General features: G+C 46.3%; 1 protein-coding gene across 1 annotated transcript in view; it reads left to right on the plus strand.

Annotated features, from left to right (window-relative positions):
• Nucleotides 1-11,782, plus strand: part of MFAP5 (microfibril associated protein 5) — a 29,215-nt gene extending 17,433 nt beyond the window's left edge. The window contains exons 4-8 of the mRNA XM_040437720.1: nucleotides 3,199-3,228; nucleotides 5,885-5,920; nucleotides 8,001-8,088; nucleotides 11,247-11,320; nucleotides 11,415-11,782. Coding sequence (XP_040293654.1) covers nucleotides 3,199-3,228; nucleotides 5,885-5,920; nucleotides 8,001-8,088; nucleotides 11,247-11,320; nucleotides 11,415-11,503 — 317 coding nt within the window. The 3' untranslated portion in view covers nucleotides 11,504-11,782. The remainder of the gene's footprint in view (nucleotides 1-3,198; nucleotides 3,229-5,884; nucleotides 5,921-8,000; nucleotides 8,089-11,246; nucleotides 11,321-11,414) is intronic.
• The last annotated feature ends 2,493 nt before the right edge of the window (nucleotides 11,783-14,275 follow it).

Raw genomic sequence — 14,275 nt, forward strand, 5'->3', positions numbered from 1 at the left:
CTCTGCTGATTTGTACACGCCATCCTGTAACTTGTACAAAATATCAGGTTGCTGTGCTGATTTGTGCACACCATCCTGCAAGCTTTACTAGATAATATCAGGATGCTGTGCTAATTTGCACACACCATCCTGCAACTTGTACAAAATATCAGGATGCTGTACTGATTTCTACACACCATCCTACAAGCTTTACTAGATATCAGAATACTGTATTGATTTTCTCACACCATTCTGCAAGATTTACTAGATATCAGGATGCTGTACTGATTTGTACACGCCATCCTGTAACTTGTACAAAATATCAGGGTGCTGTGCTGATTTGCGCACACTATTTTGCAAGCTTCACTAGATATCAGGATGCTGTACTGATTTGCACACACCATCCTGCAAGCTTTACTAAATATCGGGTTTCTGTGCTGATTTGTACACACTATGATGCATCTTTTAATAATTGTTGTACTCATTTGTGCACACTGTCCTGCAACTTTTAGTAATTGTTAGGATGCTGTACTGATTTGCGCATTTCTTCCTGCAACTTTGACTAAATACCAGAAAGCTGTATTGATTTGTACTGTACATGCCATCCTATAATGTTTACTAGATATTAGGATGCTTCACTGATTTGTGCACATTATCCTGCAACTTTTACTAAATATTACAATGCTGTACTGATTTGTACATGCCATCCTGCAACTTTTACATAATATCAGGATGCTGTGCTTATTTGTACATCCTTCCTAGCAAGTTTACAAAATATCAGGCTGCTGTACTGATTTGCATATGCATCCTGCAATTTTCTTACTACAACTCCAAAATGAAAAAAGTTAGGACGCTGCGTAAAATGTTAATAAATGTAAATAAAAACACAATGCAATGATTTGCATATCTCATAGGCCCATATTGTATTCACAGTAGAACACAGAACACATATCAGATGTTGAAAGTGAGACATTTTACCAGCTTTTACTCATTTAAAACCTGATGACAGGAACGCATCTTTAAAAAGTTGTCACTGGAGCAACAAAAGGCTGGGAAAGTAAGTGATACTAATAACAAACAGCTGGAGGAGCAATTTGCTACTAAGTCACCCGACAGAGTAAAAAAGAGCATTTTTGAGAGGTAGAGTCTTTCAGAAGCAAAGATGGGCAGAGGTTCACAAATCTGCAAAAAAAACTGCATCTAAAAAAACATTCCTGAATGACTTTGAATATCCCACCATCTACAATGCATACCATATTTTTCTCTCCATAAGACGCAACCGGACCATAAGACACACCTAGAATATAGTGGAGGAAAATAATAAAAAAAAATTTTTTTCATCAGTCCTCAGATCAGACCCCAAGCTCCATTAGACCTCAGGTGAGACCTCCATCAGACCTCTGTATCAGACCCTTATTTCTTCTCAGACCTCAGATGAGACCCCTATTCCTCCTCAGATCAAACCCCCAAGTTCCATCAGACCTCATATCAGAACCTCAAGCTCCGTCAGACCTCAGATCAGACCCCTAAACTAAATCGGACCTCACATCAGACCCCCAAGCTCCATCAGACCTCAGATCAGACCCCCAAGCTCCATCAGACCTCAGATCAGACCACCATCATATCTCCAACCTCCATTAGAACTCTGCATTAGACCCCCATTCCTCTTAAGACCTCAGATCAGACCCCCAAGCTTCATCAGACAAAAATTAATTAATTAATTACCTTAACTCTCCTGCTCCAGATGGCACTGACACCCACAGCTCCCTGGTCTTCTGCCTACCTAGCACTGCTTTGTGACCTCACATCGCACAGTGTCAGGTCTTAGTGTGCACTTCCGTGGACTACATCCTGACATTGCACGCAGTCAGGACACAGTGCAGCGTGGCGCCTGGAAAAGGACCAGGAGCGCTGAGCACAGCCAGTGCTAGCAGCGCTACACTCACCGCTCCCCGTGCCTCCTGCATACTGATGACAGATTCCATAATGGAGGCACTCATTAGTATTCGCTTTTAAGACGCACTGCCATTTCCAACCCAATTACAACAAGAAAAAAGGGCATCTTATGGAGGGAAAAATATGGTATATCATCAAAAGATTCTAAGAATCTGGAGAAATCCATGTGCACAAGGGACAAGGCGACGGTCAATATTGGATACTCATGATCTATGGGTCCTCAAGCGGCACATGATCCTGTTACTGGAAATCACTGCATGAGCTCAGAAACACTCCAGAAATAATTGTCTGTGAACACAGTCCGCCATGCAATCCACAAATGCAAGCTAAAGCTGTAACATGCAAAGAGGAAGCCATTATGTCAACACAATCCAGAAACGCTGCCGTCTTCTCTGGGCCAAAAGTCATTTGGAATGGACTGAGACAAAATGAAAAACTGTTCTGTGGTCAATTGAATGAAAATGTAAAATTCTGTTCTGAAACCATAGACTTTGTGTCCTGCGGACTCAAGAGGAGAAGGACCATCCAGCTTCTTATCAACGCACAGTTCAAAACGCTGCATCTCTGATGGGTTGCATTATTGCCTATGGCATGGGTAGCTCACACATCAAGGCACTATCAATGCTGAACAGTATCGAGAAGATTTAGAACAACCTATGCTGCCACCCGGACAACGTCTCTTTCAGGGAAGGCCTTGTATATTTCAATAAGGAATGCTAAACCGCATACTGCGTTCATCATCACAGCAGTATGGCTTCTCAGAAGAAGCGTCTGGATACTGAACTGGGCGCCTGCACTCCAGACCTTTCACCAAAAGAAAACATTTGACACATCATAAAACAAAAAATCAGGTAAAGAAGATCCAGTACTGAAGAGCAGCTAGAACCCTGCATCAGACAAGAACGGGGCAAGATCCCTCTACCAAACCTCCAGCAATTGGTCTCCTCACTTGCCAGACATTTACAGACTACACAATGGTAGCCATGGCTCTGTCCTAACGTTTTTGAGATGCATTGCTGCCATGAGTTCTACATGAGGTTTTAGTTTTTTTTTCATGAAATGGTAAAACGTCTCACTTTGAGCATCTGATATGTCTTCTATTGTGAATAACATATGGGTCCACGAGATCTGCATATCATTGCACACTGTTTCATTTTCATTTGTTAAAATTTTACCCAGCGCCCCAACTTTTGGAATTGGGATTGTACATCATCAGCATGCTATGCCACGCTCAGTTATAATTTTTTTTTTTTTTTTATACAGATGATACAGCCACTACATCTCCAGATGCAGGTAAGTGTTTCTGTCGGTAATCTGTATGAGGTATAACATTTAGAACTTGGCCCTGAGGCCAGATGCTCCACCTGTCTCCTTGATTTTCTGATAATTCTCAATATTGTTAAGTCATAATAAGAGTGTGAGTATATTGTGCTGTTTTTGAGATATGTCACCATGCTCCCATATCTTCCACCCGTAGTGCCGCTAGAGGGCGCTATAGGACACCAGCGTCTTGGACTGCAAGTTCCTGCATGATTTTCTGCTTAAGTTCTCCAAGAGCTGCATATAAGTGTCCATTCACACGTCCGCACCCGTTCTGCAATTATCTGGACCCATTCATTCTCTATGGGGCAGGAATGGATGCAGACAGCACAAAGTTCCACGGCTCCGGAAAAAAAGAACATGTCCTATTCTTGTCCGCAATTGTGGACAAGAATAGCAGTTCTATGGGGGTGCTGGCCGGGTGTATGGCGGATCCGCAATACACTACGGACGTGTGTAAGGCATAAAGCATCTCAACCAGCCAGTACACTGTCTATACTGACGAGGAGCAAGAATCCCAAAACAGCTGGATACAGATGGGTTTCTCTTCCTTTTGCAGGAGCCTCTGGTTTGGCTGATATCCCAAGTCATGTTTCAGGTTTCCTTAACGAGTCAGACATAAACTAAGGTCTTGTCCACATCTCCGTCAAGGAGATCCGTCAGTACGTTCCTGCACAGAGCAGCATGCCGTATCTCGCAGGATCCGGCATTGCAGGATTCTCTACTTTACCGTTGGATCCCCGTTGACTGTAATGAGGTCCGGTGGTGGTCCGCCCGTCTTCTAGCATCAATGCCGGGTTTCAGCCGGACAAGAACGGCTGCATGCAATGGTTTTGTGTCCGGCAGACAGCCGCCATTTGTCCCGGATCAGGCAGCCGGGTCTCCTTGACATAGATGTGAACAAGGCCTTACAGAGTAGCTTCCCGCAGGGGGCACTAGAGAGACAGTTTTCTTCTTTCTGGAGGAGATCTAATTTGCATATTTATTTCCCTACATAACATGAGAGCCTGCAATCCTCAGCGTTTCCAAACATAGTCGTTCCTATGATAAATCCAGCCACCCGCTCCACCTTCCCATGCAGGGAGAGTAAGGCCTCATTCACACGGCCCGCAGTTTTGGCAGCTCGGATGTGGACCCATTCACTTCAATGGGGCCGCAAAAGATGCGGACAGCACTCCGTTTCTCCGTTCCGTGGTCCGCGAAAAAAATATATAACCTGTCCTATTCTTGTCCGCGTTTTGCGGACAAGAATAGGCAGTTATATTTATGACCGTCCGTGCCATTCCGCAAATTGCAGAATGCACACGGACGCCATCTGTGTTTTGCTGATCAGCAATTTGCGGACCGCAAAAAACACACACAACGGTCGTGTGCATGAGGCCTAATGCTGCCCTATGCTCTCAGTATTCTCCATAACTAGTAATGTCTCTGCTAGAAATATCTTTTGGATCCAGGAAGCTCATGACTTATGGATGAATCACTTGAGATATATTTGTGTATATATTATATACTGTAGGTTTGTACGGCTAAGATCAAGTGTAGTATCCGTTCTTATCGCTTCTGGAGGTAGGCCAGGCTTCCAGGATGTAGAGCGGAGAACCACATGGTCATCCCTAGGGTGTACGGCTTGGGCCATTAGTGCCCTATGCTAGGTGACCAAAGGATCACCGGATCGAAGCCAGGGGCTGAGAGGTTTGAAAGCCTGAGGTGCAAAAGTGCCCCAGGAGAGGTCACCCTGAGGTGCCTGAACTCATTGGGGGGGTGACGGCACATTTGCACGCACTTCACTTTCTCACATTTTGAGCGCACGCACCTCTATTCTTTGCCCGGCCGCCAGGCCTGGCGTAAGGAGGAGGAATTTCTTGGGTTGTGGTGCCCTTACAGGTACCCCCCTAGAGATCTAGGGGAGGGGGGGGGTTGGCCATCCCGGGTCCGCACCCCACTGCATTGCCCCTTGGGCTCTCCCTCCAGCCTAGTAGTTGAAGCTCCATGCCGACACCTTGGGTGGCAGCCTAGTTGGAAGCCGGAGACCAGACTTGGCGTACCCCCGGCTTCGGCTGTTTTGTCTCGGTCCCTTACGGGAGCCTTCTGGCCCGGAGGGACTGGGAAAGGTTTATGGGGGGCCCCTTCTCCTTTGGGAGACGGCCTGCGATGGACCGTAACCTAGTGCACGATTTTGTTGCACGGGTGTAGAAAGCACGCTCCTCGGGCTTTTAAAAAAATAAATAAAATAGGTTTGTATATATTATTTTTTTAATATCTATAATATGCATTGTATGTGTATGCGCTGCTTTATCTACCACCATGGCAGCAAGTGTTCCTTTAGTCCAGGGATGCCCAACGTGTGGCCCTCCAGCTCTTGCAAAACTACGACTCCCAGCATGCCTGGACAGACTACAGCTACAGCTATGAGGGCATGTTGGGAGTCGTAGTTTAATAACAGCCGGTTGAGCATCCCTGCTTTAGTCTATTGGCCAGCCCGGCGTAGACGCTAGGTTGTTTTTGCACCCTCTGACAACTTTTACTGCTCTGCCAATAACTTTATAGGATCTTAGTGGGGAATTGCTGAGACAAAATGGAGGGAGTAATATGAAATGTATCACGGTAACGTAAACTTTGTCTGTTACAGATGATTCTGGGGTTAAAGCCACTCCAACCACTGAAGGTGGTGAGTACCGATTGTGTATAAAGGGACACACGACTCAAAGGGCCATTTATCTATATATAGAAGAGTGACCCCGAGTGTTTTCTAGATATAACACATGCTAAAATACGACTGATAATGTGCCTCAAAATTAAAGGGGCAATCCAACTCAAACTGGGCTATTCCCAACCTTGCAACATTTGATCCCCAGGGTCTCACACAATAATCAAGACCCCCTTTAATACGGGGAAGATGCTCACTGTATTGCACTCAGCTTTGGCTACTCCCACGGTTACAAATAAGATAAGATAATCCTTCAATAGTCCCACAAAAACTGCAAAATAAAGGCATTAGAGTTACGTTAGGGTACAGATAAATAGTAAAAACGGACATAGATATCACAGTTTAAAAAACGTAGTCTCTGGAAGGACCGATATCCGCAGGAACCCTGTAGGCGATCAGTGATGCCTGGCAGCCAATCAAGCCAGGAGCCGATGTAATTAATTAAAATGTAAATCTTCCATTTTTGTTATCTGATTTGTTTACCTTTTTTTGCTCATTTTAACATTTTCATTTTTATGCATAGAAATGATCATTAAGCAGATATTGACGGATCTTAGCGTCAATGAGGTTAATCTTTAACCTGAGGTTTACCCTCCAAATAACATAAGTTACAGAGGGCATAAAGGGTTAAGGAGCCAATCGGATCTACAGCCCATCCATGTAATTTATAACGGTATCAGGGCTCATACACGCGGCCATTGCTTGGCCGTTCCGTGCATTGCAATTTGCGGTCCCCCAATGCATGGGCAACATCCGTGCAGCTGCCGCGATAGACCCAGACCCATTCAACTTGAATGGGTCCGTGAGCCGTCCGCACATGTTCGGTTTTTTTTGGGGCGGTGTGGAAAGAGACGGCACGGAAGCACTCCGTAGGCCTTCCGTGGGGTTCCGTGCCTCGGTTCCGCACCGCACCTTCCGGATTGTGGACCCATTCAAGTGATGTGGCGAGCACATCAGCAGTGCCCGCATATTGCGGACCCACTATTTGCGGGCCACAATACGGGCACGGATGGGCAACGCTCGTGTGCATGAGGCCTTGTACAGAGACACAGAATAATGGATCCACCAACAGCAGTTTCATGACAATTTCCAGGTGACAGTGGTGAATCTTTGCATTGAAAAAGAAATACTAAAATAATAAAAATGAATGAATATACATTAGGCCTATTGCACACGACCGTATGGCTTTTTCAGTGTTTTGCGGTCCGTTTTTCACAGATACGCTGTTCTGTTTTTTGTTTCCGTTGTTTTTCCGTTCCGTTTTTTCCGTATGGCATATACAGTATACAGTAATTACATAGAAAAAATTGGGCTGGGCATAACATTTTCAATAGATGGTTCCGCAAAAAATGGAACGGATACGGAAGACATACGGATGCATTTCCGTATGTGTTCCGTTTTTTTTGCGGACCAATTGACTTGAATGGAGCCACGGAACGTGATTTGCAGGCAATAATAGGACATGTTCTATGGTAAAACGGAACGGAAATACGGAAACGGAATGCATACGGAGTACATTCCGTTTTTTTTGCGGAACCATTGAAATGAATGGTTCCGTATACGGACCGTATACGGAACGCAAAAAACGGCCAGTAAACGGGGAAAAAAAACGGTCGTGTGCAGGAGGCCTTTTTCTAAAAGTCGGCGCTGGTTCATTTCTAATCAAACTGAATGGTGCTGGAGCTCCCAAAGCTTTCTGAAACAGAGTTCTTCTTCTTCTTCTTCTTCTTTTCACACGGCCATAAGAGCAAATTGCTCTGCAGCCACCACTAGGAGTAGATTACTGGCAGACATGTTTATGGAGTTCAGTGGAAGATGTATACATTCGTGTGCAGTGAGCTCCCCCTAGTGGTCGCCTCAGGAACATAGAAATGTAGTATTTAACTACAAGTCTGTGCAGGGGTTTTGAAGCTCTGTATCAGAAAAAGGGAACTCTGATATAAAAATATACGAAAATAACCAACTATAACGAATTATTCAAAGTTGGAGTCACATTTTTAATTCTCATTATTTGTAATGCTTTCTTTCTCCCTCTCAGACTGTAAGGAGGTAAAGTATCCCTGTACCCGCGTGTATTCGGTACAGAAGCCGGTCAAGCAGTGTATCAGCTACCTGTGCGTCACCAGGTATTGCCACGTCAGTAACGGAAGTCCTAATCTCTAGTTGCCAACATCTGCATATTGTACTCCGCACAGACCACCTTGACATGACTCGGTTTATCTAAGATGTCAATCAACTTTGTTGCGATCGGATCCTTGTGCAACAGTCACACCTCATTAGTCACGTGACGCAACCTCCATAGCAAAGAATAGGAAGGAGGAGTTCCAGCACTTGTTTGTAGTTTCGTTGCGATATCTTTATTTTCCAAAAACAGCTTCACAAATAAGGACCAGTTGACGCGTTTCGAACTTAGACGTTCTTAGCAAAGCTTTGGGTCACACATTATGTTTAACCAAGTGTTTAGGCTAGGGCTGCACAATGAGTAGTGCAGGACTCAAACCTCCGCTATATGTGTGTCTGCAGCACATCACACATCAGACACAACACTGACCGTGATCGTGACGCCATTTCCTGTGTGACTGAAGTTGCATGAAAGTTCAGTGGACCAACTTAAAGGGGTTGTCTCACCTCGGATATTGGTGGCATATCACTAGGATATGCCACCGATGTCAGATATCAAGATCCCGTCTTGGGGACCCGCATCTATCTCTAGAATGGAGCGCCTAAAGTTACGAAGAGCTCACTGCGCATGTGTGGCCGCCCTCCATTGTTTTCTACGGGAGCGCCAAAAATAGCCGAATGATGCCCTCAATAAATGGAGAGTGCACTGTGCATGGGCAGCCACCGCTCCATTCACTTCTATGGAACTGCCGGAAATAGCCGATGGAAATGAATGGAGGGCAGCCACGCTTGCGCAGTGTGCTCTCGTTCTCTTTGGGAGCTTTGTTCCAGAGATAGGTGTGGTTCCCAGAGGTGGGACCTGCACCTAGCTGACATTGGTGGCATATCCTAGCAAGGTGAGCCAATCCCTTCAAATTCAATAGGTGATGAAACCAAGAGTCACACTACCAAAGTCATCATCAGTTCTTAAAGCTACAGTAAGCTTCTGGATGGACCTGTGCAGGGCCGGCCTTAGGTGTCCAGGCGCCCTGTGCGAGCTAACCTTGTGGCGCCCCCCCCCCCCCCCCCCAAAAAAAAAAAAAACACTGCTTGTTGCTGGCATCATGGCATAGGCTGGCTGACTATCCAACCAAGTAGTTACCAGCCCACACACCCCAAAGGCCGGTGTAATGTTATACTTCCCTACTTCGTGAGATTTCCCTACCCTCGTCACTTCCGGTCGCACCGGACATGACGTGAGGAGGTGTGCAGCGCCGCGCAGGCGCACAACGTCAGGTTAGGGAAGTTTCACAGCAGAGTGCGCATGCGCCAGGAGTCTCGCCGGCGGTTAGGGAAGGGAAAAATTACGTACGGGCCAGTGCTTTTTCCCTACCCTAACCGCCGGCGAGGCTCCCAGCGCATGCGCACTCTGCTGTGAAATTTCCCTAACCCATCGTTGTGCGCAGTGCGCCCCCCCCAGTATAATAAACATTGGTGGCGCAGTGCGCCCCCCCAACACCCCAGTATAATAAACATTGGTGGTGCAGTGCGCCCCCCCAACACGCCAGTATAATAAACATTGGCGCAGTGCGCCCCCCCAACACCCCAGTATAATAAACATTGGTGGCGCAGTGCGCCCCCCCAACACCCCAGTATAATAAACATTGGCGCAGTGCGCCCCCCCTCAATATAATATACATTGGTGGCGCAGTGCGCCCCTCCTCAATATAATAAACATTGGTGGCGCAGTGCGCCCCCCCTCAATATAATAAACATTGGTGGCGCAATATAATAAACATTGGTGGTGCAGTGCGCCCCCCCAACACGCCAGTATAATAAACATTGGCGCAGTGCGCCCCCCCCAACACCCCAGTATAATAAACATTGGTGGCGCAGTGCGCCCCCCCAACACCCCAGTATAATAAACATTGGCGCAGTGCGCCCCCCCTCAATATAATATACATTGGTGGCGCAGTGCGCCCCCCCTCAATATAATAAACATTGGTGGCGCAGTGCGCCCCCCCTCAATATAATAAACATTGGTGGCGCAGTGGGCAGTGCCAATGAGGGTTAAAAAATAAAAAAATAATTAACTCACCTCCTCCAATTGATCGTCTTCTGTTCTTTCTTCATGACCTGTCAAAGGACCTGTGGTGACATCACTGTGCTCATCACATGATACATCACATGATCCATCACCATGGTAATGGGTCATGTGATGAGCTCAGTGACGTCACCACAGGTCCTGAAGAAAGACCGGCAGCTACGCGATCAACTGGAGGAGGTGAGTTAATTTTTTTAAATTATTTTTTAACCCTCATTGGCACTTCCCACTGAGCCACCAATGTTTCTTATACTGGGGGGGCGCACTGAGCCACCAATTATGTTTCCTATACTGGGGTGTTGGGGGGAGGGGGGGGCACTGTGCCACCAACGTTTCTTATACAAATACAGGAGGCGGGTGCCGGAATCAAATAGCCGACACCCGACCTCTGTGACAGGGAGCTGCGATCAGCGGCAGTTAACCCCTCAGGTACCGCACCTGAAGGGTTAACTCAACTGCAGCTGATCGCAGCTCCCTGTCACAGAGGTCGGGTGCCGGCTATTTGATTCCGGCACCCGCCTCCTGTATTTGTATTTCAGGTCAGTTATCTTCATTGGTGGTGCAGTGGCCACAGCCCCTCCTCCTCCGGTCTCTCTTCTTATTGGCAGCGGCGGGGGCAGCAGGCAGGTCAGACAGGGGAGGGGGAGATGGAGGGGGCGCCCCGAGGGAGAACACAAGTTCAGCCTCGCCTGCCGCAGATTACATTGCGAGCTGTCAGCCGTCCAGCGCCCCTGTTACTATGGCGCCCTGTGCGGCCGCACAGCCCGCACACCCCAAAGGCCGGCCCTGGACCTGTGATATGGTTCTCATAGACAGCTAGGGTCCCATATTACACCACCAAGTTCCTCCAGTTTTATACAGCATCTTTCCTCATGGATTCATGTGAAGTCTTTGAGATATTCTCAAAAGTTCTCAGACATTGAGACATTCTCCTTCACATGGTGGCACATGCAGTGGCCACCATCTCAAGGGACCACCATGTGCCATGTGCTTGGACCTTTACAGACACCCCTTGCCCCATTCTTTCCAACAAGATTCCCATGCTTCCCTTTGCCATTAACCATTGCATTCTTCTTGCAGCGTCCGCCGCGTTTACATGGTGAATAAGGAAATCTGCACAAAGATCATGTGCAAGGAAGACGAGATCATCCAAGGTAGGTCCTTGTGCTTGGAGAATTAAGGACCAGCAGAGTTCTATCTATTTCGGCCAACTGTCTCATTGTGGTGTCTCTGCTCTCTTACAAACAGATGAAAAATGCCGCCAGCTTGCCGGGCTCCCCCCACGACGCCATCCAGAACCTCAAGAACCTGCGGAGGGAGAGACTGATGAGAACTAACCACAAAAAAACACCATATATAAACCCCCAGTATTATAGACTCCAGTAGTGGGGTGGTCTTCTGAACACTGAATCTAGAGCAATACTGTCATCTGCAGCCCCTTGTTACTTTCCCTGACTCCCATTACCCATTCAGTCTCCATGCAGACCCCATTTATGGATGCTGCGGGGCAAAAACAACATAGGTGTTGGTCATAGCCTCCTCTGATTTCTGTGAGTTGGAATCTCATTGGTTACTATGAGCAAAACCTTCACTTTAATTACACTTTTCTTCAAGAATGAGCCCAAAAATGGGGGTCATTGCACAAGAGGACACTTTTTCAGAAGTAATGTTGCACAATCATTAAAGAGCAATTCTAGTCTAGTATGATCACCTCCATATCTGATCCATATTTTTGTCCATAGGAGGCGGTATTATAGTAGTTACATTTCTGTCCAAAGGGAGCAGTATTATAGTAGTCATATTTGTGTCTATAAGGGGAGCAGTATTATAGTAGTCATATTTGTGTCTATAAGGGGAGCAGTATTATAGTAGTCCAATCCTTATACCTAGGTGCAGTATGAGAAGTAACAACCCTTCTCCTGCTCCTGGGCAGTAGATGATACAATGTTCATTAGGCCTCTTTCACACTTGCATTGTCCGGATCCGTCGTGTACTCCATTTGCCGGAAGTGCCCGCCGGATCCGTAACACCACAAGCGAACTGAAAACATTTGAAGACGGATCCGTCTTCAAAATGCGTTCAGTGTTACTATGGCACCCAGGACGCTATTAAAGTCCTGGCAGCCATGGTAAAGTGTAGTGGGGAGCGGGGGAGCGGTATACTTACAGTCCGTGCGGCTCCCGGGGCGCTCCAGAATGACATCAGAGCGCCCCATGCGCATGGATGACGTGATCCATGTGATCACGTCATCCATGCGCGTGGGGCGCCCTGACATCACTCTGAAGCGCCCCGGGAGCCACACGGACGGTAAGTATACTGCTCCCCCGCTCCCCACTACACTTTACCATGGCAAACAGGACTTTAGCGTCCTGGCAGCCATGGTAACCATTCAGAAAAAGCTAAACGTCGGATCCGGTAATGCGCCGAAACGACGTTTAGCTTAAGGCCGGATCCGGATTAATGCCTTTCAATGGGCATTAATTCCGGATCCGGCCTTGCGGCAAGTGTTCAGGATTTTTGACCGGAGCAAAAAGCGCAGCATGCTGCGGTATTTTCTCCGGCCAAAAAACGTTCCGGTCCGGAACTGAAGACATCCTGATGCATCCTGAACGGATTTCTCTCCATTCAGAATGCATGGGGATAATCCTGATCAGGATTCTTCCGGCATAGAGCCCCGACGACGGAACTCTATGCCGGAAGACAACAACGCAAGTGTGAAAGAGCCCTTACTCAGCACAGGAGAATACTAATATCTGTGCTCCATGAGAGGGTCAGTGGGGGAGCTTTACTTGACCATTCATCTGTAGGGACTGGAGGTGCTTTTTAGGTACTTACCTCAGCTGGTAGGAGACTGGGCTGTACACCAGTGACAGGGGGTGGATATTAGGGAGTAGTCTACAGGGATAACTCAGTTGCACTATGTAATACACAACATTTCCTCTCCATATATCTGTGCCTCTGTATCCCTATCCATGTAATGATGTGACAATTACAGTATAAAGACATTTACTGATGCCTGTTCTACCCTCCATTGTATGATACACATGTATGCCTGTACCGCTATAATATACGCTGAGCAGAGTGACGCATGGCGCTGTTTTTGCATCATTGCATCTGGATAATATTCTTACATTGTTTGTATCAGGTAACGAACTTCTGTCTCTTTATAGTGATGTACTGATGTACTGTGCCTAAACACCACTGTAACAGTGCCATACTGTGCCTAAACATCACTATACCAGTGCCATACTGTGCCTAAACATCACTATACCAGTGCCATACTGTGCTTAAGCAATACAACCGTAAAAGTGCCATACTGTGCCTAAACATCACCATAAAAGTGCCATACTGTGCCTAAACAACACCATAACAGTGCCATACTGTGCCTTAACATCACTGTAACAGTGCCATACTGTGCCTAAACATCACTGTAACAGTGCCATACTGTGCATAACAACAAAAAATATGTGTCTTAATCAGGGGACATTTTTATGCATCTTAAAGGGAAATAATTCTCTGAAATGTGCCCTGTTGGAGCCTAGAAATTTTTTATTTTAGGCATTTACATGACATAAAAGAAATTCTGATTATGTGGCTCGAGGTACATTATGCGATCAATGGATATAATTTTTACTGTAGGCCACTGGACTACAGGCCCCAAACATTAGGCATTCACCGGACAGAAAAGATCAAGTGATTATGTGGCCGGAGGTATATTACACGGTCAATGGATATCAATTTTACTGCAGACCAGTACAAATACAGGTGAAATACATATGTTTAAAAGAACTAAAAATATAAAATTGGATTAAAAACATGGCTAACGAAATCCCCCTCTTAAAAAAAACCCTAATGATAATAGTTGAAATTCGATAACACGTGGTTATCACTGGTGTTGAATTCCTCCGAGGCCACAACAATTATTAATTTACCGTACAGAAAAGAACAAGTAAGTATGTGGCTGGAGGTAGATTACACGGTCATTGGATATCAATTTTACAACAGGCCAGTGTACTACAGGCCCCAAAAGTTATGCATTCAGCAGACAGATAAGAACAAGTATGTGGCTGGAGGTAGAATACACGGTCATTGGATATCAATTTTACAGC

Source organism: Bufo bufo, chromosome 6, assembly GCF_905171765.1.
Source record: "Bufo bufo chromosome 6, aBufBuf1.1, whole genome shotgun sequence".
NCBI classification, from domain to species: Eukaryota; Metazoa; Chordata; class Amphibia; order Anura; family Bufonidae; genus Bufo; species Bufo bufo.